This window comes from Nematolebias whitei, chromosome 5, assembly GCF_014905685.2.
Source record: "Nematolebias whitei isolate Nwh7 chromosome 5, NemWhi1, whole genome shotgun sequence".
NCBI lineage: Eukaryota > Metazoa > Chordata > Actinopteri > Cyprinodontiformes > Rivulidae > Nematolebias > Nematolebias whitei.
The window spans coordinates 6076290-6103434 of record NC_056502.1 but is presented as its reverse complement, the minus strand read 5'-3'; the positions used below and the strand labels follow the sequence as shown (position 1 = coordinate 6103434).

Here is a 27145-nt window from a genome sequence, read left to right as displayed (position 1 = left end):
ACCTAAACAACCAGGATGTAAACAGACGGTGTTTACCTAAACAACCAGGATGCAAACAGACTGTTTTACCTAAACAACCAGGATGTAAACAGACGGTTGTTTACCTAAACAAGCAGGATATAAACAGATTGTTGTTTACCTAAACAACCAGGATGTAAACAGACGGTTGTTTACCTAAACAACCAGGATATAAACAGATGGTGTTTACCTAAACAACCAGGATGTAAACAGATGGTGTTTACCTAAACAACCAGGATGTAAACAGACGGTTGTTTACCTAAACAACCAGGATGTAAACAGACGGTGTTTACCTAAACAACCAGGATGTAAACAGACGGTGTTTACCTAAACAATCAGGATGCAAACAGACGGTGTTTACCTAAACAACCAGGATGTAAACAGACGGTGTTTACCTTAACAACCAGGATGTAAACAGACGGTTGTTTACCTTGTTGTCGGACAGAATCTCCTTCAGACTTTCAGTCAGTTTGTTGCTCAGCTCGGTTCCAGCTCCTTCCTGCACACAGAGTCCTCGGATCAGAACCAAACACTCCTGCAAGACAGAAAACACAAACACGTCAAGGCTGGTCCTTCAAGGTCACTTCAAGGTTGCCGCCTCGCTCAAAAACGCACGTTGTTCTGGGAAAAATCCAAAGATTCTGCAGCAAATTTAAATTAAGGATCTGAATAAAGTGTCATGATAACCTGAGTAGATGATCTGAGATGTTTGAAAAAGAAGCACTGCATCGTTTATGGACAGTTTAAAAATATTTATGCAGATCACCGTTCCATCTTATTGCAAAAACAGCTGTTGGATCACAGCGTCGTTTTGATTTATTGTTCAGAATCAGTTGATTTTTCTTTGACAACTTAGGAAATTAAGTTTATTTAGTATTTCTTATTCACGTAGACAACATGCAGGAGTGGGCACAGTTCTGCTAATACGCTAACGGGTAATAGAGGAACTATATTTTTTGTTTAGCTAATTAGCATTTTCTCTAACTTTTGAAACCGTTAGCGGAATTACCTTCAGCTAAATTGGGTCCCACCAACTTTACCTTATAATGAAAATCATGAGATTGTTCCTGTCTGTTGTGGGCGTGTCCCAAAGGGTCTGTTAAGCACGCTATTGGCTGACTACGAAAGCGCCTGACAAGACGTGACTGGTCGACGCAGCTTCATCTGGAAGGAGACAAAGACGTCTGAAGAAGAGGTTCAGCATTAGCTTATGCTAATTTTTTAAAACTTGTTTAATGTTAGCAAAGTTAATTTTCAATTAGCAGAATATGGGTTAGCAAAGTTAACTTTTTAGCTAGCTGTGCCCACCACTGATGGCAAGCTAGCTTTTCTAGTTGTCTTGATAAGCTAAGAGTTTTTATGCTAAGCTAAGCTTGTTTGCTTAGCGTAGCTCACAGAAGACGAACTTTCAGGGGGAGAATGTACTAAAAACCAAATATACAGTTCATCTGTGCCTCTAGGTTTTGCTAGACAAACTTTTTTAGTATTTTCAGATCATATGGGGACAGCAGGCGAGTTCTCCTTTCAGTCTTGCTGCTAAGCTAATTGAGCCACCGTGCTGCTTAGCCATGTTTGTTAGCTTACTGCAGCACAAAAACAGCTACTGCTAGTGTGAGAATGTTCTGAAGCTGATTCTGTCATTAAATTAATATTTTAGTGTTATAAAAACATAAGCTACAAAGCTGGTTGTTTTTCCTGCTAAAGTAATGATGCTATGCTAAGTTTGTTAGCTTAGGACAATTACTCAGTTAGCTTAGCATAGCACAACAGCAACAACACAACAGTGTGAAAATGTTCTGAAGTTCATTCTGGTTATTAAATTATCATTTCGGTACTGTATTTTAAAATCAAGAGATGCCAGGCTAGCTGTTTTTAAGTCTCAATGCTAAGCTAACCGAGCTATTGTACTAAACCAAGTTTGTTAGCTTAGTTTAACACAAACACAGTCGGTATAATACTGGTAATACTCTTGGGGTGATCCTATTCATTACATTAATATCTCAAGTGTTGAAAAACAGCAGCGCGGTGGCGCAACTGGTAGAGCTGCTGCCTCTCAGCGAGCAGGTCCCTGGTTCAAATCCTGGTCCGGGGGCCTTTCTGGGTGGAGTTTGCATGTTCTCTCTGTGCATGCGTGGGTTTTCTCCGGGTACTCCGGTTTCTTCCCACAGACCAAAAACATGCATGTTAGGCTGATTGGTAACTCTAAAATTGTCCCTAGGTGTGAGTGAGAGAGTGAATGGTTGTTAGTCTCTATGTGTCCCTGTGATGGACTTGCGACCTGTCCAGGGTGTACCCCGCCCCTCGCACGGTGATTGCTGGACATGGGCACCGACGACCCCCGTGACCCAAAAATGGAAGAAGCGGGTAAAGATAATGGATGGATGGATGTTAAAAAACCACACGACATCGCAGGCTAGCTGTTTCTCCAGATGAAGTCTCGACACTAATCTAAGCTAACCGAGCCGTCTTCAGACAAATGTAAGAACAGTTTTATTTTATAAATCAAGAAAACATTTATCTGTGTGACTATCACAACCTGTTGCCACACATTTTTAAATTGATCAAAGACAAAACAGTTTTGCATCAAAGGTGTTTACTTTGTGAGCTGATGCCACATACTGGTTATTTAAAAGATAAAAGTATTTAATGACGCTGTGAATCTGGACGAACCCGCTTGTTTATGACCAAAATGACCCCAACAGTTGAGCAGAAGTGTTTTCTGCAGTAAAGCATTAATACTACAGCAGCAGCTCAAACAAACAGTCTCTACTGAACAGACAGGACGACTGGAAAACGAGTGCAACTTTAAGGCCGAGCAGCGAGTCGAAAAGCAAACAACATTCCAGTGAGCTTTGAGCCGGAGCTACCGCAGCCGAAGCGTTCCCGCCTCACCCACCTGGATCAGACGCTCCCGGCTCTGCAGGGAGTGACCGAAGCTCTGCAGCACGAAGCTGCCGCCGTCCTCCTGGAAGGGAAGAGGAGAGTTTACGATCACTTATAAAGAACAAACAGTCCGCTCATATATCAGAGTAAACAAACAGGCTTATCTTTGCGTCTACGATTGTAGAAAATGATGTTGACTCAGCCTGGAGGCTGTAAATGTGTGTACAGAACTTTAAGGAAATCTGTTTATTTGTTGAGATTTCTCGGGTTGGACCAAATTAGCATGTTCAGCCCAACTGCTGCCTCCAGTCTTCACAATAATTCAAGAGGATCCACGTGTGACAACCAGAGAAACCTCGCTTATGGCCTGCTGATGTCAGTTCCTTCGTCAGAGACAGATCGGGTCACGTGCTCCCTACAGAACAGCTGAGAGGTCGGTTAATGATTTCTTTCTCAGGACCCCGGGGCAAACTCCACCAGTCGGGTAGGATTCCAGAGAAAGGCTGAGTGTGTGTTTACCTGCACCTGTATTCATGAGGAAATGAAGACACACCCTCAGCTGACTCAGAACCCAGTCCACCCCCCCGTTCCTCTCAGAAAGCTTTACTGTATTTGTGTTCAGTCAACTCACAGACAGCTTCATGGAGCTGTTTGATCACAAGACTCTTTCATAAACAAGCTTCTCCTGTTGAATCTAAAGGTTTGAGTTGGTTCGTTCTCATAGTTACTCAGTTTCAAAGGGTGCACGAGAATCTGAACGCTTACAAAGGTCGGTTCCTCTGATCCGTTTACTTCAGCTGGTCGGCCTCCTCGCTTCAGCTCAGCCTCCAGAGTTCTGATTCGAGACGCAGCCTGGTCCAGTTGGGCCCGTAGGTGCTTCAAGGCACCGGGAACCCTGGTAGTGGCGCTCTGAAACAACAAGGCGCCCTTTCACTTTAAACTGCTGTGCAAAAGTTAGACATTTTTTTTATATTTTCCTTCAAAGCAGCCAGATTGCATCGTTTAACGCGGTCCTGACCCAAAGTTCTCCAGCATGCCACGTCTCTGCACGGTGTGCAGTGGGGAGAAGAAATGCCCAACATTTATTAAATCTACCTTTTATGCCTGAATGACTCTCAGGTTGGAGTTAAGCGGTCTAAACAAAAATGTCCAGTTCATGAGAGGAAAAAGCAGCAAATGGCCAAAGAAAACTTTGGAAAACCATCAGAAACTCTAGAAAACTGTTAGTGAAGATCACTTCAAGAGATCACAGGACCCTCTGTCAGCTTTGAAGGAACAGCTGAAGAAATAGGTGGTATCTTGAGACTTTTCCAGAGCGGTAATCTCCGTATCTACATGCTCAGACATGAACAGAACCACTCACCTCTCGATGAAGAGGCATGTACTCTTCCCTCAGCTCTGTCAGAACATCTCCATCCTCTCCATCCACCTCGTCCCTCCCGTTCTCAGCGTCCCCGAAGTTCAGCGCTCTGTTTACTTTGGGCGTTGACAATCCTTCGACTTCTCCAGCAAACTTTCTCTCCAGAACTGGGATCCTGCTTCCTGAGGGTGAACTGACCGGTCTACCTTCAATACTCCTCAGCTCCTTCAGCAGAAAGTTTACAGCCTGGTCTCCTGGTGGGTCGAAGGGATCAGGACCGTCCAGTGAGTCCAGAGACTGGATAGACTCAGTACGGGAAGGTGCTCTTAAGGAGAGGCTGGACCCGGCCAGCGAAGCCGGGCTGGAGTGGATGGATGGAACCCCCTGCCAGTGGAGGGGCATGCTCTGGGATCTGTCCCGCGACAGTCCCAATGGAGAGAAGGGCTGTAAAGGCAAGTGACGAGGAATCCCACAGACTGACTCGTAATCAGAGTCAGAAACCCGTAAAGAATCGCAGCCTTCACATCCTTTCCCCTTGCGGCATCTTTTACCCGTTCGTATGAAATACGGACAAGTGTCCCACTTCTCAGACCAGCACTCGTACTCCGACAGAGCCATGTTCTCTTTGAGCATCTCCCGGTAGCCCTCTTTCTCCGGCTCTCCATCCACATCGCCAGTGCTGGTCCGATTCTGGAGGTCCTGTGGGTGTCTGTGCTCGTAGTTTTGGCGCACCCACTGCCTGATCTTGTCCCTCTCCTTCATCAGCTTTTGGAGCCGCTCACTGGAAAGCACCTTCACCCTCGCGATCACTGTGTCAAACTTAAACACCCGTTCAAGGGCAGACACACATTTACCGCACACAAACTCCCCCGCTGCAGCACCCCGTGGTACCGACTGCCCCAGTATGTGGGTCAGCACTGCGAGCAGGTCCACCCCCTTGGACGGGGAGCTTACAGATACCTGGGATTTTGACAGAGATGCTGAGGACCCCAGAGATAATGTGCTGCCTGTAGAAAAAACAGAAGCTTAATTTCAGACAATTCAACATGAAGACAGGATAGAAAGTGTTTCTTTACCCTCCGGACTGACCCCAAGGGCTGCTCTGCGAGGACCGGGACAGGCTTCCACCTCTCACAGACTCTGCTGGGGTCCGAGACTGACCAGTCCTCTTGCTCTGACCCCCAAACAGCCATCGTCGTTGGTTTCCCTGGAGATCTTTGCCACATATTTGGCACAGGTCGTTCCTCCCTTTGCTGGACATCATGGACTCTCTTGGTATCCAAAAGATGTGGAAAACTTTCTGTGGGTTAAAGCAGAACTTAATCGATCAGAGTCAAAAACCCAACGATGGTCTTGAGATGTTTTCTTCAGGTTTCTGCTTGTAGTAAAAATACAATTTAAAAATCCCATCACAAGTAGATAAAGTCTAATAAATGTTACTGAAACAAATAAAAAGAAAAACAGGGATGAGTCTTTGCCTCAAGCAGAGGAGACTCAGTATCTGAATGTTCGATGGAGCAATGGATCCGGGCCTTGTCTGCCATAATGAGGGCGTTGCTCCGGTCCATTGTGATATAAAGGAGGGGCTGAGCCAAAAGGTAAAGATCCGGATTTACTGGTCCATCTACATTTCAACCCTCACATATGGTTTTTAGGTATGGATCATGTTTAAACAAGGAGATTTTGGATCCAAGTGACTGAAATGAGCGTTCCCGTCAGGTACAATCTCACTGAGCTGCAACTGTTGGCAACAAACGGTCGACAGCATTCTTGTGGGAGTCTCCAAAATGTTTCGATAGGTTTGTGAGGGTTCTTGTTTTCTCTGAGTGAGCCACAGGGCCTTGCTTTAGGGCCACAATAGTTCTGAACGCGTTTAAAAACATTTACGGGACGACTTTTCTCTCAGAAGCGTCACAGTCGTCTGGAACCCTTCTCAGTTGTTTCCATGAGTCAAAAAGTGTGAGAGTGTGAAGGAACTTTAAGAGGGTTTGGCAACCGCTGAAACCAAATTGTGACCTGATTAGAGACAACAATGAGGACCGGAGGTTACAGGCGCCCCGTAACTGGGCCATTCGTGACCGCAACAATAATAATAATAATAATGCATTATGTATTGTCATCATGGTATGTTCCCATACAATGGCGAAATTGTCTCTCTGCGTTTAATTATCCACCAGCAGGCGGTGCAGAGGGCAGCTATTGAAAGTGCCTGGGGAACAACTGGGGATAAGGTGTGCTGCTCAGAGACACCACGAGATGTGAAAGACCTGCTTCATCCTGGTTGGGGTCTAGATCCAGCAGCTCTGGCTCCTCTTCTCTGAGGTCCTCATTTCCCAACATCCGATGAAGGAATTTTTGCTGGACTGGATCAGATTTCCTAGATCGGGGCTATTCAACTCCATTACTCAGGGGCCACAGTTACTGAAAGCCAAGAGCTCAGAGGCCAGACATCCAGCAGTTATTGTCATTAAGTAAGTTTGTTTTATGGTTTAAAATCTAGTTTTATTTAAAAATGAACCCATTGGTGGGACGAACTGAGTTCATCCGTGGGCCTGATTTGGCCCCCGGGCCACCAGTTGAAGAGCCCTGCCCTGATTGTCACTTATACCTTTCACACCACTGCTGCATTCTAGACCAGTGATCCTGAATCCTGGTCCTCCTGCGTGTTTTCGAGCTCTCTCAGTTTCAGCACCTTGGACGAGTGCTCAGGAGGCTTCTGCAGAACTTAGACCTGCTGAAGCTTTGGAGTCAGCCTCTCCACCATCACAGACATCTACACCTCCAGATGCAGGAAGAGGGCCACCTGCATCATGAAGGACCCCACTCACCCAGCACACACACTTTTTGCCGTGGTCCCCTGAGGCAGGAGGTTGAGGAGCATTAAGTGTAGAACCACTAGACGGAGGAACAGCTTCTACCCTGAGGCTGTTAGACTCATGAATCTCTAACCAGAATAATCACTGTGAAAAGTCACATAATGTTGCTGCTGATCTGTTTAACGCTGCTGATCTGTTCATGCGTGCTCATCTGCTCACACAGACTCATGTTCGTGCTGCTGTTCGCCGTATTGTTTGTATGCTACTAGTGCTTAGTGTATTTTTAGTAAACGCTTTTCTTAGTTCATATGTACCGTTTTTCTTTTCCATTTTAATACTTTTGTTGGATGTAACTGGGACCCGTACACAATTTGGTTCCACCACATGTACCACGTGACAAATAAATAACCTTGAACAATGAAGAGCAGGGACTTAACAGGTCGTGGGCCGTGTGGTCCTCCAGGACCAGGGTTGAGGACCAGGGTTGTAGACTCGAGCGGAGTCACGTGTCAGAACTTGACAGTTTTGTTGACGTTGCAGCAGGACAGCAAAGTCACGAGGCGTTTGGTTCAAAGGGACCGACTCGGAAAACTTGTGATTTTTCAACAAGATTTTGTCTTCAACTAATTCCAACAGTCAGTCCTGAGAGCAAAGAGGCTCTCTGAGCTGCTCCTCCTCAGGGAGGTCCGGGGTCCTGACCCGCTTCCATCCCACCGGGAGGAGACCCGGGGCAGACCCAGAACTCTGCCGGGTCTGGGACCAGACCACAGACCTCCTCACAGATTTAGGTGATCAGAACCTGGAACTGATCCGGTTTCCGAGGAAGCTGAAAGTTTCATTCAGACTGCAAACAGACCAGCTCCTCTTCTCGAGTTCTGTGGGTCCAACCGGGCCGGAACACGTCGACCTTGAGCCACGCTGTCACTGCCTGCAGCTCCACGGAAAGTTTCAGCAGGAAACTCTGAGCTGCTCTGATCCGACAGGACTGACGTCACAAACACAACTCGGTTCCGTTCGGGCTGCTTCACGAACCGATCGGAGCTTTTATTTTAAAACTTTACCTTTGAAGTCCTGCCGCCGGGATTCACGCGCTCAGCCGGATCAAAGCTTCAGAGTCCGACCGACGAGCCGGAAGTCCTCATCGGTTCCGACCCGAACGAGCCGAGAAAAATCACGAAGTTTGTGGGAAAGTAAAGTTTCCAGTCTCCACTGGGAACCGAGCTGAAGTTTAGACACACACCGGAGCAGAGGAGGGCGTTACCGCTGTGACGTCACCGGTCTCACCTGCCCGGAGCTGCAGGAAAATCTGACTGTGCAGGGTACGGAGCCCCGCAAGGGCCATGTCGAGAAAAAACAAACAGTGTATTTACTGTAGCTCCACAATTTATAAACTGTTATTTAATTATATTATTATAGCCCACACAAATTATGTGTTTTATTTTTTATTTTGTTGTTCTGTACGCTATATGTTGTCTGTTTAAAACAGGTGTCTCTTGAAAATGAGTCCTTGTGACTCAGTGAAACTAACCTGTATAAATAAAGGTTGAGTTAATAAAAATACAGACGACTCAAGTTAAAGTGCATAAAGTTTATTCAGCATAAATTCAATTCAGTTCCGTTTATTTCTACAGCTCCAAGTCACAACAGAAGGGCACTGAACAGAAACATTCACATACATAAAAAAGTACGTTAATAACATTATCTAAGGAGCAGACTGCGTTGAGTTTAACTTGGTCTCATCCTGAGCAAGCACGAAGGCAACAGTGGAAAGGAAAAACTCCCTCCTGAGGAAGGAACCTGCAGCAGAACCAGGCTCAGGAGGACCAGCGGCCGTCTGCTTCGACCGGCTGGGTTTGAGACACTGTCTTGATAATGAGCTGGTAAAATATGATCAAAATGTTTAAAAAGCTTTATCCTGAGTTTAATTATTATTATTTCTTTAATTTGCACGGCGTGGTTTAGTCACTCAGGTGTTCAGTATCACAATAACACGTCTGTGTGCAACAGAAACCTGAAACAGTTCGTAATGTCACACAGACGACATGAGCAAAAGTTTGCACTTTCATTTACTTAAAAGAAGGAAGTGCATTGGATCTGTAGGTCTGCATGTTGGTGGGGTGTCCCCCCCCCCCCCCCTTTACAATGAAATGCTGCAGACGTTTCAAAGAAAATGCAAAACTTTAGAGCTGAAAATAAATTGCTTTTTTTCTGACATGTCCCTCATGGGGCTCCGTAATCTGGTTCATGCACAGTTTTGTTTTTTTGTTTAAATTTTTATTTTTAAAACATGTTTTAGTTATATATTTTTTTATTTTGTAAATAATATTGATCAGTTTATTGCCTTTTTTTCATTTTTTTTCTACTTTTAATTTAACGTGTAAATTTTGTTTTTGAGTGCTTTAGACATTTTTATTTATTATTTAAATAATTTAAACAAACTTGAATCTGAAGCAGATAATTAAAAAAATTGCTATTTAAACCTGATTTTGTCCTGTTTAAGATTTATAAAAACCCATAGTTTATATTAAGCTTCAATATAAAGCCATATCTCACCTCATCTGATTATCTCATGCTGCTGTGTTCATTCATACCCACCTGCTCACCACAGACTCATGTTCAGGCTGCTGTTTAATACACCGTAATGTTTTATATTATTAGTGTTTAACGTATATCTTAGATCTTTTAATGTGTCATTTTTTTAGCGTATATTTTAAATCCTTACGTGCTGTTTCTTTTATACTTTATATTTGTGATATTTTTGGGTGTAACTGGGACCTTGAGTACAACATTTCATTCCACCTCATGTACCACATGTGATGCAAATGACAATAAAGAACCTTGAACTTGATATTTTATATTTTCTTTGTTTAAAGGAACTGGGTCAAAGAACTGAGCGTTGGGTTCTGTGTTCAAATCTGTTTTTATCATGTTTAATGATTTTGTTATTTAAACGTTAAGCTTTAATTTAATCAAAAACTGACCAAAAACAAAATATAATTCCTGCCACACTCAGTCTAAAATAACAACAACAATAAACAACAACAGCTATGATGTGAGGAATTCATTTTTAATTTTCATTCAACCTTGTAGGAGCATCCATGTAAATAATGTCACGGTAATCAATGGAGGGAAGGAAAGTCACAGATACAAGGAGTTTTCCAGCGTTCAGACTTAGACAGGATCTGTTTCTGAAAAAGAAACCCAGTTCAACTTTCAGTTTCTTTACTAGGTTTTCCACGTGTCGCTTAAAAGAGAGATGCGAGTCAACCGATACCCAAATATTTATAGGAATCAACAAACTCAATGGGGACACCATTTGATCATAAAATCAGAGGAAGAACTGCTGGGACCGACTTCCAGTTTGAAAAAAGCATCCCTTTGGATTTATCGGCGTTTAGGACAAGTTTGAGGTGGAACAAGTCTGACTGGATGATGTCAAATGCGGATTGCAAAAGCTAGAAAGCCTTAGCAACTGGTTTAGCTCAACAATAAACAACTGTGTCATCAGCATAGAAATGTACGGATGAATCAAGGATGCTCTGACCTACATTACCTACAGTATGTAGATTGTAAAGAGGGTGGGTCCTAAGACTGAGCCTTGTGGTACACCATTGTTGACTGGTGAATGATGTAATGATGTATTTTATTACACAGATTCAAAACAAAACAAATTAAAATCAATATTTATGCTTCATTTCTTTTTTTAAAGTGAAGTTTTATTTTAAAACGAACTGAAATTCCATAAATGACCACAAGAGGACGGTAGAGGTGTTTTATTTTTTTATTTTATTTATTAAATTCTTAAACACCAAGTTTTGTTTTGTTACAAAGAAGAAAACAATCAGAAAAATACATTCAAAATAATAAATTGCTGTTTTTATCTTTGTTTCTTTTTATAATTTGTTCTTTTCAATTGTCGTCACTCAATTTATTATACTTGTTTTTTCCACCTCTCATTTTATTTTCATTTTCATTTTGAAATAAATAAATAGCTGCAGGAGGAATCTATAGGAATGTGGTCAAATATATTTAAAGAGGTTTCAAACAACATATTTTCTCCACACGACCTTCAGGGTTCTTTAGTTTGCTCCAACTGAGTGTCGAGTATCGATCGCTGGATTGCCGAGATCTTCTTTTTGTGTTCCTGTTCTCGATGAGCTGTGCTGCTGTATGAGGACAGCAGGACATGTATGAGGACAGCAGGACATGTATGAGGACAGCAGGACATGTATGGGGACAGCAGGACATGTATGGGGACAGCAGGACATGTATGAGGACAGCAGGACATGTATGGGGACAGCAGGACATGTATGAGGACAACAGGACATGTATGGGGACAGCAGGACATGTATGAGGACAGCAGGACAGTGGTGAGATGTGCTGTAGGAGTGACAGATAGCTTCAAGGTGGAGGTTGGAGTGCATCAAGGATCTGCTCTAAGCCTCTTCTTGTTTGCTCTGGTGATGGACCGACTAACAGATGAGCTCAGGCAGGAATCCCCATGGACTATGATGTTTGCAGATTACATTGTTATCTGTGGTGAGAACAGGTGGAAGAGAACTTGGAGAGGTGGAGGTATGCACTTGAAAGAAGAGGAATGAAAGTCAGCTGTAGTAAGACAGAGTACATGTGTGTAGATGAGAGGGAGGAGGTGGAACAGTGAGGCTACAAGGAGCAGAGGTCACAAATGTGCAGGACTTCAAGTACTTGGGGTCCACTGTCCAGGAAAATGGGGTAAAGAGGTGAAGAAGAGAGTCCAGGCAGGATGGAGTGGATGGAGAAAAGTTTCAGGAGTGATTTGTGACAAAAGGGTGTCAGCAAATGTCAAAAGAAAAGTTTACAAGACAGTGGTGAGACCAGCTATTTTGTATGGTCTGGAGACAGAGACATGGACAGCAAGACAGAACTGGAAGTGTCAGAAAGGAAGATGTTGAGGTTCTCCTTAGGAGTGACAAGGATGGATAAGATTAGGAATGTGATCATCAGAGGTACAGCACATGTTGAACAACTGGGAGATAAAGTTAGAGAGACCAGCCTGAGATGGTTTGGACATGTCCAGAGGAGGGACAGTGGTTTGGACATGTGTAGAGGGGGGACAGTGGTTTGGACATGTCCAGTGGAGGGACAGTGGGTATATTGGTAGAAGGATGTTAGAAATGCAGCTGCCAGGAAAAAGACAAAGAGGAGATAAATTGATTCAGTTAGAGAGGACATGGAGGTAGTTGGAGTGAGGACAGAGTGAGGACAGAGGACAGAGTGAGATGGACTGAAAGCTTGAAGTTTTGGTTTCAGGTGAGCCACTTCTCTATGCAGCTCTGAAACACGGTGAAGTTTCCGTGCCACTTTGTGTGTTTCACTCCGGACTGAACGCACACCGACATGTCACCGCGAGCGTCCAGCGTCTTCAGGCCGAACGTGTCGTTCCTGTAAAACTTTCAGGAAACACAAAAACACGTTTTTATTTAAACATCACAACGGTCCAGTGTGCACAGTGCTGGTACCAGAGCCCGCTCAGAGCACGGTCTGTCTAACGATGGGCCGGCCCAGCCAGAACTTACCTCCTGGTTCCTCATTTCTACAACATCTTCGTTGTCGTCATAGAAACCAAAGTGGCTGCAAAGAAAACAGGAACCAATCATTTCAGGTGAAGAGGAACCAAAAACAAAAACTTTTTTTGATCAGAAACTTCACATCGTATGAAACCTCTGAAAACGTCCACTTCTCTGTCTTCTTTCTGAAAATCTGTTGCTCAGTAACACCTTTGGTCCATCTCTCTTTACTGACTGAACAGAATTCATCTGTTCAGCAACAGAGAAACCAATAATCTTATTTTTACAGGAAGCTGCAGCAGCTCAAGGTTTTGTGAAATTAGCAGCCCTTTTTAAAGAAACAACGAAATCTTTGACCCGAGTTACGCCTGCAGACAAAACCCAGGGTTAAAACACTCTATGGCGTCTAACCACTCAGCCACAGCCGCCCCAGTGTCAGTGGTTGTGCTGCACAGGCTGGATGTGATGGGGAGGAGAAAGGTACTTTTGGAAATATCTGGATGAAGTGATGGAGAGTATTCCCATCAGAGAGGAGAGAGTGGTGATCAGAACAGTGTTATCAATCCTCACATTTGACCTGAATCTCTGACACAACTCACTGGATTGTAGTTAGGTGTTGTTAGCATAGAGGAGCTAAGGACTAGCATGTGGCATTACACGATTACACCTCAGCTAGCTATTAGCATAGCAATGCTAATGTGGAGCACATTTGTGTTAATGTAGTTAATAACAGCTTGTAGCTTCCTCAGTTAAACATTAGCAGGAACAGGCTAACTTTTAGCTTTATGAAGCTAATTATTAGCATGTTTAGGCCAGTGATCAGCTGATTAGCATGCTTCTTCATGATGCTAAGTGTTAGCGTGTATGGGCTGCTGTAGTACCAGAGTCAAGAGATCAGTAGCCTCCTGCTAACATCCCCACTTCAACAACATCTGAACGGTCTCTATTTACATTTTATAACACTTATCTGTGGTTAGAGCAGTCGTCCTCCAATGCAAGAGTTGGGGGTTCGAATCCACCAGCAGTCACATGCTGAAGTGTCCCTGGGCAAGACGCTGAACCCCCTAGTTGCCTCTGATGTGTGTCCCATCGGTGTATGAATGTGATAAAGCTCTGATTAGTCTCTTTAGAATGATTTGTTCAATTAGCTTTGTAGAGATCTAGTAGAGTGATGTATGAATGGGTAAATGAGGACACAGATTGTGTTGTAAAGCACTTTTAGTATCTCAATAAGATAGAAAGGCGCTATATAAGTACAGTCCATTTACAACGTTTAACATCAGACCTTCTACTTACCTTCAGGCACATCACCCTATCTGACACTCTTTTCACCTCTACTACATTCTTTGCCAACTCCTCCTTGAGGATTACCCCTACTCCATTTCTCTTTCTATCCACACCATGGTCAAACAGTTTGAACCCTGATCCAATGCTGCGAGCCTTGCTGCCTTTCCACTTGGTCTTTTGGACACGTAAGATCTACCTTCCTTCTCAGCATCATGTCAGCCAGCTCTCTACGTTTGCCTGTCATTGTCCCCACATTTAGAGTGTCCACCCTCAGTCCTACATTCTTCACTTTCCTCTTCTCCCTCTGTCTCCTGACACATTTCCCTCTTCGTGGTCTTTGACTAACAGCAGCACAATTTCCACTGGCACCCTGTTTGTCAACAGCACCGGTGACGTTTGTTGTTAACCCGGGCCTCGACGATCCAATACGGTTTCTCTCTGATAAACTTGCATAACTCAGCTATTTGTAGATGTATTGAGCTGAAGTTTGGTATGGTGGTAGCTGAGAGTGATCCCCAACACAACCTGAATGCTAATAAAAAATTCAAGATGGCCACCAAAGATGATTTGAAAACAGCTATTGTTAGACATATTGGCTATTGAGCTGACTTTTTGTTTGGTAGGAGCTGAAAACAATCTCTAAAATGTCCTCTGCTCAACGTTTCTCCTGGAGCTCTTTTAGTTCAGATAAACGTCTGATGTGGGTGAGACCTGGACTGCCACGGTGTGATGACGCCATCATCCGGTCCTCCAATCAGCACCATCTTCTTGATGCGCAGGAAACTTTCCCTCCATTCTGAGGAGAAAAAAAACCGTGAAGAACATTATTAAAACAATTGTTCTGTTATAAAAATAAATCTTAGTGTCAGTTAGTATCCCTACCTTGCAGGTGTGGGTGAGGTCTCTCACCGTTCAGCAGAGGCAGAAAGGTGTTCTTCCTCAGGTAGCTGGATCTATGGTGAGGGTCTTCACAGAAAACACACTGTTTATTGTGTTATTCGCAGGAAGTGTAAGGTGGCAGGAGTTTTCATTTGATTACCATTCCAGTAGTTGCAAATAGAGCAGTTCTGTCCAATTTTGCTGTAGCAGAACAAATACACGATGTCCTTCGTTATGTCAGGTAACAGGTATTTCATGTAGTTTGTGTCTGCGGGAAAAGCCAAGTGTTAGAATCAGTTTTTATGATTTCATTAAACATCGCAGGGAGCCGTCAATCAAACCTCCATACTGTCCAGCCAGCGGCGCCGACAGGGCGATAAACGTGTCCACGTTGTGGTTAGGAGCCACGGAGAGAAGCGCTCGACAGACCACGCCACCTTTAGCCAAACAAGAGAAAGAAAGAAGGACCAAATGAGGCAAGAAGTTCAGCTGAAGTTATCTTCTCTGGCAGCAAAATCCCTTTCCCTCTTCACCCAAAAGACCGAATCAGCAGCTGATGTTCAGATTAAACAACAGAATGAGACTACAGACCTCACCAGAGGTGGGTCCTGGATAATTAATGGGTCGCTTCCATTCATCATCCTGTTCTGAACTCAGGTCTTGGGGGCAGCAGCTGGACCAGGGAGGTCCAGACATCTCTCCTCTTCATGCTCTTCTGGGACTCCAAGGTCTTCTCAGACCAGCAGAAAGACAGTCTCCAGCATGGCTGGATCTACCCCGGGGTCTCCTCTCAGTTAGATATACACAGAAAACCTTCCTAGGGAGGTCCAGGGTCCATCCTTGCCAGAGGTCAGAACCTCCTCAACTGGCTCCTCTGGATGTGGAGGAGCAGTGGCTCTACTCCTGAGTCTCTCCTGGACAACTGAACTTCTCCGCATCTCTGAAGGAGAGTCCATCTACCCTGCAGCGAAATTCATTTAGACCTCCTGGATCCATGATCTTGTTCTTTCGTCACTACCCAGAGCTCAGGACCACAGGTGAGGGTAGGATCAGACTGAACGGTGAACAGAGAGCTTCCCCCTCTTCACCACAACTGACCGGCACAGACTCCACAATACTGCAGAAGCTACACCAATTCATCTGTTGATCTCATGCTCCATTTCTCTCTCACTCGTGAACAACACCAGAGATATTTGAAGTCCTCCACTTGAGGTAGAACCTCACCCTTGACCCAGAGAGGACAGTCCACCATCTGACTGAGGACCACGGTTCTGATCCTCATCCCAGCTGTGAACCGCTCCAGACAACTTATAGTTGTAGTCTACAAGTGTTTAGTGGACCTGGAGAAAGCATAGGACCATGTTCCTCGAGGTACACTGTGGGACAGGAGACGTGCCATTCAGTCTTGAAGCAAATGGTGCGAGAGTTTGGTTCTCATTACCAGCGGTAATGACTCGAGTTTTTAACCCAAACCTTTGCAAAGTTCTTCAACAAGCTGCCGAGACCAAGTTGTCGTCATGAAACTTCATCTGATGGTCTCTACACATCATGTAACGGGAACTCCACCAGGTCAAGCCTCTTGCCGCCATCAAACATGGAACAGGTGCAACTTTCCACCGTCTGGAGTCGTTTAACTTCATCCATCGTGATGATTTACAGCACCAGGAGGTGCTTTCACTTCACAGGGATCAGGTGAAACCCTCCTGCTGCCCTTGGATCAAAATCAGCCAGTCTCTGTTTTATGACTGCTGAAATGCTAATGCTAATGCTAATTAGTTTCCTCAGTGAACCAGTTAATGGTTTTCTTTCTGGTTTCAAGTTTTTTTTTTTTTTTTATAATTTCCAATAAACTATGATTCCTTGAAGGAATGCCTGTTGTCTGCCGCCTCGCACATTTAAAAGTTTAGAAAGATTAAACTCATTAAAAGTTTTTTTTTTATTTTATGTTGCGGACCTTGTGAGAAGCAGAGGAGATGGATGCCCCCGGGGGACCGGAGCATGAAGTCCTCCAGGGCCTTCCTGAAGTCTCGGACCTGGATCGACAACGGCTGCAGACTCTTCAGGTTGTTGTACAAACTGATCACAAACACCTGGGTACCTGGATGCACCTGGACACACACACCATTCTTGACTGACTCTGACCAACCTGTTGAAGATGTTTTTTACACGGTGGGTGATCATGTTTTTCGTCCATATCTACATATGTGTGTGTGTTTGTTAGCAAAATATCTCACAAGCCACTGATGGGATTTAAACAAAACTTTCAGGAAACAATCACTGGATTTTTGTTTACAACGGTTTATTATTTGGAGTCAATCCATTAATAAACTCAGCTCTAACTCTGCCGGTTTTACAGCCTCTGTGATAAGATTTGTTGTGGTGGTAGCTGAGAGTCATCCCTGACGCCGAGTCTGAGCGTTGCGTCAGCTCGAGCGTAACGTTACCTTTAAGGTTTCATCAAAACAATTACAACGTTGTTTCTCAAGAGTTTAAATTGAAAGAAGCTGGGACTTTATTCTGTTCCTGAACCTTATTGTGAGGAAGTGAAAATGACCGAAGATCAGAAATAGGAACTGAAGAGATCTGTCTTGTGTTTCTCATGTTGGTTTTATAAAAACAGAATCTTGTTTTGATCTTTTGAACTTCAGAAACTTCTCCTTCATCTGTTTCAGCTCAAGGTTAAAATTTATTTTAATTTTAGACAAAATGAGACGCCTGAACAATTCAATTTACAGAAAATTAAAGAAGACTCAGTCCAGCTTTAGTGTAGAAAAGACATTAAGCAGAAATAGGTTTTATTAAGTTTTATTGTTTTACTCATTTCTGACCTGTTTTTTTATGTTGTTGTTGTGTCTTAAGCTGAATTTAGGGTTTAGATATAAGTCTGGTTTAGAAGGAAAGTTTTGCACAAAACAAGCAGAACATTTTTATTTTAAACCTGCAGTGTAAAAAAAAATCAGCTTGAATGTCTTTGCTGCAGTTAAATATTTTAAATCTCTTCATAATGAATATTTTTCTATAGTAAGCAGTGAAACGTGATTTAAAAGACCGAACTTATTTTACTCAGCCACTTAAGTTTTACAAAGCTTAATGTTTAAAAAACTTTGTTGGAAAGTTTGCTCAGGTGGAATGTTCTGAATCTCCCCACCTTTGTAATGAATGAAGACAGAACTTCAAACTGTTTGGGTCCGTCCAGAATCCCGTGAACGATGACGACAGGTTTGTATCCATGGGTGCATCCTGCAGCCAGCAGCAGCAGCAGCAGGAGCAGCTGCAGCAGCGGCTGCGCAGACGGGCCTGCAGAGATCCGAGGAGCTGTCATCTTCACCTGGTCACAGGTGAGTTGGAGCATCAGGTCCAGAGGAGATGGGCTCTGGATCCACAGCTCAGTGAGCTTCTCTCTTCTGTGAGTTTGTGTTCACAGAGAACATGAAGGCTTCGTCACAACCCACCCTGTGTGTCATTTCCTTCCTGAGTTCGGCACCTGTGAGGGCCACGTTCTCAACTAGTGATGCTGGGAGCTGATTGGTGGTGCTGAAAGTTACTGATTGAATTGAAGACGAGACACCAAGAGCAGAATGACAACCAAAAACAAACAAAAAAAAAAACAGAATAACAAAAAGCAAAAGGACACAGAAGGATAAAAATGGCACATGAGGAAGACTAAAAGAACTGCACCAGCAGACATTTCAAATGGCTATGATTATATTTTTAGTCGATTATTATAAGTTTAAATTAAGACAACCAGAGCAGTATTTATTTATTTATTTTTAAAGACGATTCACTTCTATCAAAAAAAAGTTTTCTCAGTCCAAACTCTTAAAAGTCGTTTTTCTTGTAGTTCTTCCTGTGGCCACAGGGGGCGGTACGCACCACAGCATGTTTACGCTTCTTCTTCTTCGGCTGTTTGTGACGTGACGTATTTCCTGTTGCTTCTGCAGTGTGCGCTGGTTATGCTAACAGAATCCAAAAGTGTATCTTTGGACTTAAAATGTCAGAAACGGAGTAATGTTTTCTGTCCGTTAGTGGCTGTACGTTTTCAGTTAGTTTCCTTACGTTGTGAACGTTATGAACAAAACATTTTATCTTTTTATTTTTAAACTCCAGCTGCTGTTTTTATCGTAACAACAACGTTTTTTGAGCGTTTTAAAACGTAAGTAAGTAAATTTTTAGTGTTTCAACTCTTATTATTGAGCAAAGCTATTTATTCAAACAATTAGTCTGTTTAAACATTTATTCACGAAGGGATGTGGGTTAACTAGTTTGGGAAATAAAAAGAAAAAAAAAAATAAACGTTTGAAATCAAAGTAAAACTTTCAGTTCGACTCCGATTTGACAAATAATTTCATTTTAACGCATTTTATCAAATTGTTCCAGATGTGGAAAATCTAATAAATTTAGTTTTGCATAAGCGCATTTAACCTAAAATATTACATTAAAACCTTATAATTTTTATAAGATAAGAACTTTATTGATCCCGCAGGAAATTGTTGTGCCAGAGTTTCAGTACAAAGGAACACACACAGGGATTCACACAAGATATAAAATATAACAAAATATGAAAATAACAGAAAATAAAATACCAGCAATTAAGACATAAACAGGTCGGGTGCAGACGTGTGTGAAATGTTTTAATGTGAAAACATTAAAGTGTTTATTGTGATGCAGGATTAATTTTATTGTCCTTTGTGCAGAAAGGGGGAGGAGCTGAAAAGTTTGAGAGCCACAGGGAGGAAGGACTTCCTGTGTTGTTCTGTGGAGCACCTCGCTGGTCTACGACTGAAGGTGCTGCGGTAAGAGTCCACGGTGTCATGCAGGGGGTGTGACATGTTCAGGATCTGGAGCAGTTTCCTCAGCATCCTCTGCTCAGACACCTTTGTCAGAGACATCTGATCCAGGTGACCAGCGAGTCATTCACCTGCATGTCCATGAGCTTACTGCAGAGTAGAGCAGGTCTTATGGTGTTAAAAGCACTGGAAAAGTCAAAGAGCATGACTCTTACAGTGCTGCCTGCCCTGTCCAGGTGCGTGTAGACTGTGCAGCAGGTAGATGATGGCGTCATCAACTCCAATGTGTGGCTGGTATTCAAACCGGAGGGGGTCCAGATATCCTGGACATCCTGTAATCATCCTAACGCAGACAAAACGTTTTATTTTTAAGCTTCAGCAGAAACCTAAATCTGTGAAGCTAAATACTCCTTTATCATAAATCCCCTCCAAAGCTGATAAAGTTTATTGACATTTAAAAACATGCTCATTTCTTAAAAACAACCTTCTCATCTAAACTCGATTGTTTAAAAATCCTCACTGCAAAATATAAAATCAAACATAAAAAGCTTTTTTTTATTTACTTTTATTTGGACAGCTATTCTCATTTACAGGAGAGCCCTGTAACAGAGGCAGAACATCAGTTACATAAAATAGCCGTACAGTAATTATAAATATGAGTTTAATGAAACCTGAACTCCAGAACTGGTCTGAAACGATGAATTTTCTTTTGCCTTTTTAAAATATTTAAAATGTTCCAGAGTACGGCAGCACGGTGGCGCAGTAGGTCGAGCTGTTGCCTCTCAGCGAAAAGATTGCTGGATTGAATCCCGTCCTTTCTGAGTGGAGTTTTTTCTTTTTGCTTACGTGGGTTTTCTCGCAGTTTATATAAGTTTATATAACAAACATTTTAATAATGTCTTAGACAAAATAATTATTATTGTAATTTGGTTACACATTTATTCAGTAATTTTGATGAGTGTCACCTCTCCTGTCCCTCTAATATGTATTTATTTAGTGTATTTTAGATATGGGCGTATAAACAAACAGTTTCTCTGTTTCCTCAGGCACCATGGCCAACCTGGAGCAGTGGGTGAGCGACCGCCTGCACGACATCCTCGGCCTCAGCGACAGGTACGTCTCTCAGTTCATGATCGGCGTCGCTCGGAAAGCGTCCAGTCCCGAGGACTTCGTGGGTCGCCTCGAGCAGACGGGGACAATCGACATCGATCACAGCGTGACGGCCTTCGCTAAAGAACTCTTTGAAAAGGTATTTTTTATAAACGTGCGCCTCCCTGTGGGATCTGCTCGTTTGTTTGATATTTTCTCACTGCCTCGTGTCATAGATCCCCCGGCGTCAGGCCGTGGAGAAGCCGTCCAGAGCGATGGAGCGACAGGCGATAGAGATGGACAGGAAGAACCGGACGTACACGCTGCTGGAGGACAGCGACAGCTGCGAGGAGGCGGTGGGAGAGAAGCAGAAAGGAAAGAAGAAAAGCAAAGAAAAAGCGCGAGGAAACAAGAAGAAACACATCCGGCAGAAGAAAGCCAGCGAGTCTTCGAGCGAGGACGAACCGTCTAAACGGTAAAACGCTTCATTCTGCTGCTGAATTCACGAGAAACTACAACAAAACTGCGCTGAGACTGAGAAAAACTGAGAAAACTCTTCAGAAAGTCTGGAGAACTGTTAATTAGGACCACCGCAAAGGATTATAAAAACATTTACCTAGTTCTGACGAACTCGGTGCCCAGAGCACTCTTAAACACATTTTTAATCTCAGTTTTTCTTGTTTAATTAAAAGTTAATTAGAAGTAAAGGTCAGAGACAGGAAGAGGTGGTTGAGCATCTTCAGTCAATAATTTTAGATTCAGATAAAATAAAAAAAATTACTGGAAAATTTCTGCATAGAAGTTGAAATCCACCAAACGCTCCAACAAACATGAACGTTCTCTACAGCTCAACAGGAATTTGCAGCGTAATGATCTACGCTGATGAAACGCTGAAGGTTGATGCTGTTTTTGGATATATATATATATATTTTTTTTTTTAATTTTTTTTTTTACAAACAGAGCAAACTGAAAATTGAGACTGAAACAGAAAAGAAAGAATAATGTCTTAATGTGGAGACCAGTTACCATACTTTCTGCCGTGCACGTTGCACCGACGTATAAGTCGCATCCGTCCAAAAATGTCTAATAAAGTGGAAAAAAAACAAAAACAAGTCACTTCGCCGTATAAGTCGCATCAATTATGCGTCACCACTGACCACCAGGAAATGTGATCCGGTGTTGTGCCAAAAATCGATTGGCTGCCAAATGGCAACCGCGAGAGCGCGTGCATGGAAGGACTTTAACAAGATTAACAGTTTAAAAAAAAACACACACACACTTAAAAACAATTATTTGTTCACTCGAAATTAAAGCAAAGTTGTGTCTCAGTCTACCTTTTCCTTAATAAATGTACTTTAATAGTTACATCAGCTGAATTTCATCTGAGCAGCAAAATGCAGCTGATTTGATGTTTGATGAAGGTGGCTCTCTATGGCAAGCCAACTGTCTCATTAATAGCCACTTTTACCTATTAATGAGACACTTGGCTTGCTATATTAGTCGAGGACCATCTAGAAAATGTTAGTGTTCAATATTTTCCATGTCAGAACGAATGAAATCGTCAGATCTCAGCCAAAAATTGGTTATAATTATGGGGGGAAAATATAAATAAGTCGCTTCAGTGTATAAGTCGCAGGACTTGCAACTTTATGCAAAAAGGTGCGACTTATACAACGAAAAATACGGTAACAGATTTTCATCTTCAGTCTCTGATTTCAGTGTTTTATTTTTAATAATTATCATCAGTTTAGTTCTTTGATGTGAGCGATCGGGGCCTCGGATGTTTCCTGTCTGACTCGGAGACGAATTGGAAATGATTTGCGACTTCTTCTTCTTCTTTCAGCTGTTCCCTTTTCCGGGGTCTCCACAGCGGTTCATCCTTCTCACTTCGTTTCTGTGTCCTCTGTCCTCACCCCAAAGGAAACGATTCGCGACACGTCTGTGCTTATTTTGAATCAAAATTTGTTGCACAAATGTTTTTGTTCAGAACTCAAACCGAACCCTGAAGACATTTTGGAAACTTCCTCATGAATCAGAAACTGGCTTCATGCTTCGACCAGCCTTCAGACCTGCTGCTTGGCTTGTTTAGAACTTCATCTCTGAAAATCTGTTCGTTGTGCCAACTTGTGTTCAATCAGAACGTCTGTCGAGTTAAAACCTCTTTTCTTAAAGTGGAAATCTCACAGTTTTGTTCATAAGTTTCAGTCTGATCCATTTTTGTTTAATTCCAGGGGTCATTCTGGCCAAGAAGCCCAGAAGTCTGTAAAGAAAGAAGAAGAGGAGGAGGAGGAAGAGTGGGAGAAGGAGGAGAGAGAACGACTGCAGGACATCGAGGAGAGAGACGCCTTCGCTCAGAGAGTGAGACAGAAGGACAAAGAAAAGACCCGAAACATCGCAGAGCGGACGGACAAAAAGGTCACATGATCACACGAGGCTTTATCTGTCGTTCCGTGATGGTCCGGTGGAAAGCTTCACCTGCTGCGTGTTTCTCTGCAGGCGTACGAAGAAGCTCAGAAGCGTCTGAAGATGGCCGAGGACGATCAGAGGAACATGGTCGGTGCTTCGGTCGACTCCTCCGCTCGAGTAACGGAGCAGGATTCACCGAAACTCAGATTTCTGTTTGTGCTCGTAGCTGCCGGAGCTGAGGAAACGCTCCCGCTGGGACTACCTGAAGAAGAGGGAGTCGGAGAAGCTGGAGGACCTGGACGCAGAGATCTACGACGAGGAGTACCTCTTCTCCACGAACGAGCTGACGGAGAGGGAGAAGAAGGACCTGGAGCACAAACGCACCATCAGAGATCTGGCTAAAGACTACAAGAAGGCCGGAGCCAAGGAGCAGGATGAGAGGAAGAACCGGTACTACATGCCCGAGGAGAACAGGATGAAGGTGAGTTCCTCACACCAAAACCAGAAACCCATCGAAGACCAGCTCATCCACCGTCTCTCCTCTGAACAGGAGGTCCCTCAGAAGGAACTGGACCTGGAGCTGGAGGAGGCCCCGATGGAGCTGGGGGGCGAGCAGGGCCGCTGGGAGGAGGAGAGGCTGAAGACGGCCTCGCTCAGCTTCGGGGCCAGGAAGGAGCGCGAGCAGGGCCTGAAGGAGGAGCAGGAGCGCTACCAGCTGATCATGGAGGAGGACGAGATGATCCACTTCGTCAGCACGGCCATCACCATGAAGGGAACGCGCTCGGAGCAGGTGAGGAGGCCGCCTCCCGTCCAATCAGGTGTCACGACTCCTCGGCTTCCACTCGAACCGGGAGGAGCTTAAAACGACGCTCAATTTAAAAATTATAAAACTAAACCTTTAAAGTCTAAAAGTAAAGAACATAAGACCGTCCTCCAAAATATTAATCTTTACATTTATATTTTGATGTAAACCATCAAATAATAATCAATAATCGTACTTATTTGTTTTATTGGACTTTTTGTTGCATCTAATCGACGTAGAGACTTTTCTCCATCGTTTGTGTAAAATGATCAGTTATAAGTAACTTAAAGAGCTTTGCCCTCTTTTATAAAATCAATAAAATGTTTATCAGTCCTGAGTGGGTTCAGGTAAAGTTCTGGACCTTTGCTTGATAAAATGTCTTCATGTGGCCCTCGCTGAGTTATAATTCATTCAACCTTTATTTATCCAGGTTAGTCTCATTGAGCCTCGAGGACTCATTGACATGAGAGACCTGATTTCAACAAAGAATGATGACAACAACGGACCATCATATAAAATGAAAAGTAATAAAATAAGTTATATAAAAATGAAACAAAAGCAGCTGCATTATAAAGTGATTTAAAATCCTAAAAACAAATAATAATAATAATAATAATATTAATAAAAATAAACCTGAAACAGGAGGAATGCTGCTCCTTTAGGCACTTTGTGGAACACGTTTTATAATTTTTAATTCTTTAGTTGTGTTTGACGCTAAAAGATCAAACATTCAGATCCAACATTCAGAAGAATTTTAACACCCGTTAATGCAGACGAGCTGGCGCTCGTAATAAAACGCCTCTTTAAAGTGACTTCTGAGCATTTTTACAGGTGTCCCACATACAAAACAAAGAGTTTGTGGATATTTAACATCCTCCAGAACCAGCTGAACTTTGACCTCCAGGAGAGGTCCAGTCAGAACCAGAAGATGAGCGTGAAGATCTGCTGTTTGCTACTGGAGGTTCTCCACTAGAGGGCGCAGCACTGCACTCCCCGTCCTGCCGGTTCTGAGCAGGTGCAGAACCAGAACCAGCCTCGGTCTGTATTCAGTCCTGGATCCGTTTACACTGATCTGTGATGGAGAACAAAAGCCACTTCCTGTGCCAGCTGGTTTACCCTTCCTGTTTCATGCACAGATTTTAGGTTTTATTCTGATTTACCGGCTTTAAAGTGTAAACGTTTAAACCGTTTTACACGAATCAAGAATTCTGGATGTAAACCCGCATTTCTCTGACCAGTAAATCAGCAGAAAAGGTTTCGGTAGATCATAGTATCCGTAAATAGCTGAGGGTTAGGGTTCTTCACCTACAGAAACATCTGAAAACTGCAAGTGAGACCTTCAGAAAGTCTGCAGACCCACGTCCAAGGGTTCCAGGAAAGTCTGCGTGACTGGAAGGGAACTTTAGAGGAACGAGGTCCATTTAGAGGGTCTGGCTCAGTTCTTTGTCTTCTGCTGTGTTCAGGATCGTGAGGAGCCGTCTCTGTCTCAGGCCGAGCTGAAGAAGCACTCCATCCAGGAGGTCCGGCGCAGCCTCCCCATCTTCCCCTACAGAGAAGACCTGCTGGCTGCCATCCACGAGCACCAGGTCCTGGTCATTGAGGGCGAGACGGGTTCAGGAAAGACCACCCAGATCCCTCAGTACCTGCTGGAGGACGTCAGTACAGCGTTCGCTCGTTTTATTCTGTCTGTAAGTCGGAACGAACGTTCATCAAACGCTGCTCGTCTCTCAGGGCTACACCAACGGAGGGATGAAGATCGGCTGCACGCAGCCTCGCAGGGTGGCGGCCATGTCGGTGGCGGCCCGAGTGGCCGAGGAGATGAACGTGAAGCTCGGTAACGAGGTAAGTCCGGATCAGAAAAACGCTGACCGTGTCGTAGTGTGAACGCTGAGTCAGCATTATTCACACCGCTGTTTCCCTGATGTTTATTTTTCTGTTCTGTAATTCCGCAGACTTTGTTTTATTTTAGCTGTTTATATATCAAAACGTTCGGCTCATTCAGATCGGTGCTGTGACGTTTGGTTTTTGTAACTTTTAGACTTTTCATTTGTTTGTACTTTTATTAGACACGTGGCTGTTTTTGTCTTCAGCTTCTGTTCGGTTTTATCTACTGTTCTGATGTCTTTGGCTTCTAGTTATCCTTTTGACACTTGAATTTTAGTTGCTGTTCAGCTATATTTACCTTTCAGCTACCATTATCCTACTTTTTTCTAGTTTTTGCCTCATTTAGATTTTAGCTAAACTTTTCTCTTTTTGCTCTCTGTTATCCTTTAGCACGTTTGAGCTTGTAGCTAGCCTTTTTCTACTTTCAGCTAGTATTTTTCTAGTTTTGGCTGTTAGCGTGTAGCTGGCATTTGGCTTCTTTTAGCCCCGTTTCGGCTGTTCTTGGACGTTTCTCCAGCTTGTTTTGTTGTTGGCGTGGCTCAGGTGGGGTACAGCATTCGTTTTGAGGACTGCACGTCGGAGAGGACCGTGCTGAAGTACATGACGGACGGGATGCTGCTCCGAGAGTTCCTCACAGAACCGGACCTGGCCAGCTACAGGTACGGTGAAGACCGGACCCTGGACCGGGTCTTCGGTCACGCTGGTGTCGGTGGTTCCTGATGCTCTCTCTGCTCCTTTGCAGCGTGGTCATCATCGATGAAGCTCACGAGCGAACACTCCACACGGACATCCTGTTCGGCCTGATCAAAGACATCGCCCGTTTCCGGCCCGACCTGAAGGTTCTGGTGGCGAGCGCCACGCTGGACACGGAGCGGTTCTCCAGCTTCTTCGACGACGCTCCTGTGTTCAGGATCCCTGGCAGGAGGTTCCCCGTCGACATCTTCTACACCAAGGTGAGCTCGGGCGCCTCTAAATGTTGGAGTCGGACGAGTTGTTTACAAATAAATAAAAATCAAAAACAACTTTTACCTGCTATGGTAAAAGAAAATAATTTACGAAAGTCTAGTAATGTTCTGAGATGTTCTGTCTGAAATTCAGATGTTTACGCTTGTTGTTGTTGTTGTGAAGGCTCCTGAGGCAGATGTTTACGTTTGTTGTTGTTGTGAAGGCTCCTGAGGCGGACTACCTGGATGCCTGTGTGGTGTCGGTGCTGCAGATTCACGTCACTCAGCCTCCAGGAGACGTCCTGGTCTTCCTCACTGGACAGGTACGGTTTGACCCACTCCCCCTCACGTCTTCATATTTTCCTGAACCAGAACCTGTTGAACCGCTGCAGCTGCCTGGATGTTTTGGCTCGTCTCAGCAGCTGAATACAGACTTTGCTG

The 27145-nt window shown here is 43.7% G+C and overlaps 3 protein-coding genes across 3 annotated transcripts in view; 1 reads left to right on the top strand and 2 right to left on the bottom strand.

Moving 5' to 3' along the window:
- Positions 1-4748, bottom strand: part of si:ch73-95l15.5 (cingulin) — a 14987-nt gene extending 10239 nt beyond the window's left edge. The window contains exons 1-4 of the mRNA XM_037676735.1: positions 4265-4748; positions 3667-3810; positions 2915-2983; positions 449-553 (exon numbers count right to left, since the gene is read on the bottom strand). Of these exons, the coding sequence (XP_037532663.1) occupies positions 449-553; positions 2915-2983; positions 3667-3810; positions 4265-4663 (717 nt within the window). The 5' untranslated portion in view covers positions 4664-4748. The remainder of the gene's footprint in view (positions 1-448; positions 554-2914; positions 2984-3666; positions 3811-4264) is intronic.
- A 7617-nt stretch (positions 4749-12365) lies between these two features.
- LOC119409253 (lysosomal thioesterase PPT2-A-like) lies at positions 12366-18114 on the bottom strand. The gene is made up of 8 exons (XM_037676102.1): positions 17941-18114; positions 16747-16900; positions 15134-15229; positions 14953-15060; positions 14796-14879; positions 14625-14709; positions 12636-12690; positions 12366-12509 (listed from the first exon to the last, which is right to left on the bottom strand). Exons 1-8 carry the CDS (start codon positions 18112-18114, stop codon positions 12366-12368), a joined length of 900 nt encoding a protein of 299 aa, XP_037532030.1.
- A 1441-nt stretch (positions 18115-19555) lies between these two features.
- The window catches only part of dhx16 (DEAH (Asp-Glu-Ala-His) box polypeptide 16), a 21598-nt gene continuing 14008 nt past the window's right edge, over positions 19556-27145 (top strand). Inside the window, exons 1-12 of the mRNA XM_037676103.1 lie at positions 19556-19585; positions 20626-20828; positions 20905-21143; positions 22900-23083; positions 23165-23221; positions 23301-23555; positions 23625-23864; positions 25340-25531; positions 25608-25718; positions 26304-26419; positions 26503-26713; positions 26929-27027. Coding sequence (XP_037532031.1) covers positions 20631-20828; positions 20905-21143; positions 22900-23083; positions 23165-23221; positions 23301-23555; positions 23625-23864; positions 25340-25531; positions 25608-25718; positions 26304-26419; positions 26503-26713; positions 26929-27027 — 1902 coding nt within the window. The 5' untranslated portion in view covers positions 19556-19585; positions 20626-20630. The remainder of the gene's footprint in view (positions 19586-20625; positions 20829-20904; positions 21144-22899; positions 23084-23164; positions 23222-23300; positions 23556-23624; positions 23865-25339; positions 25532-25607; positions 25719-26303; positions 26420-26502; positions 26714-26928; positions 27028-27145) is intronic.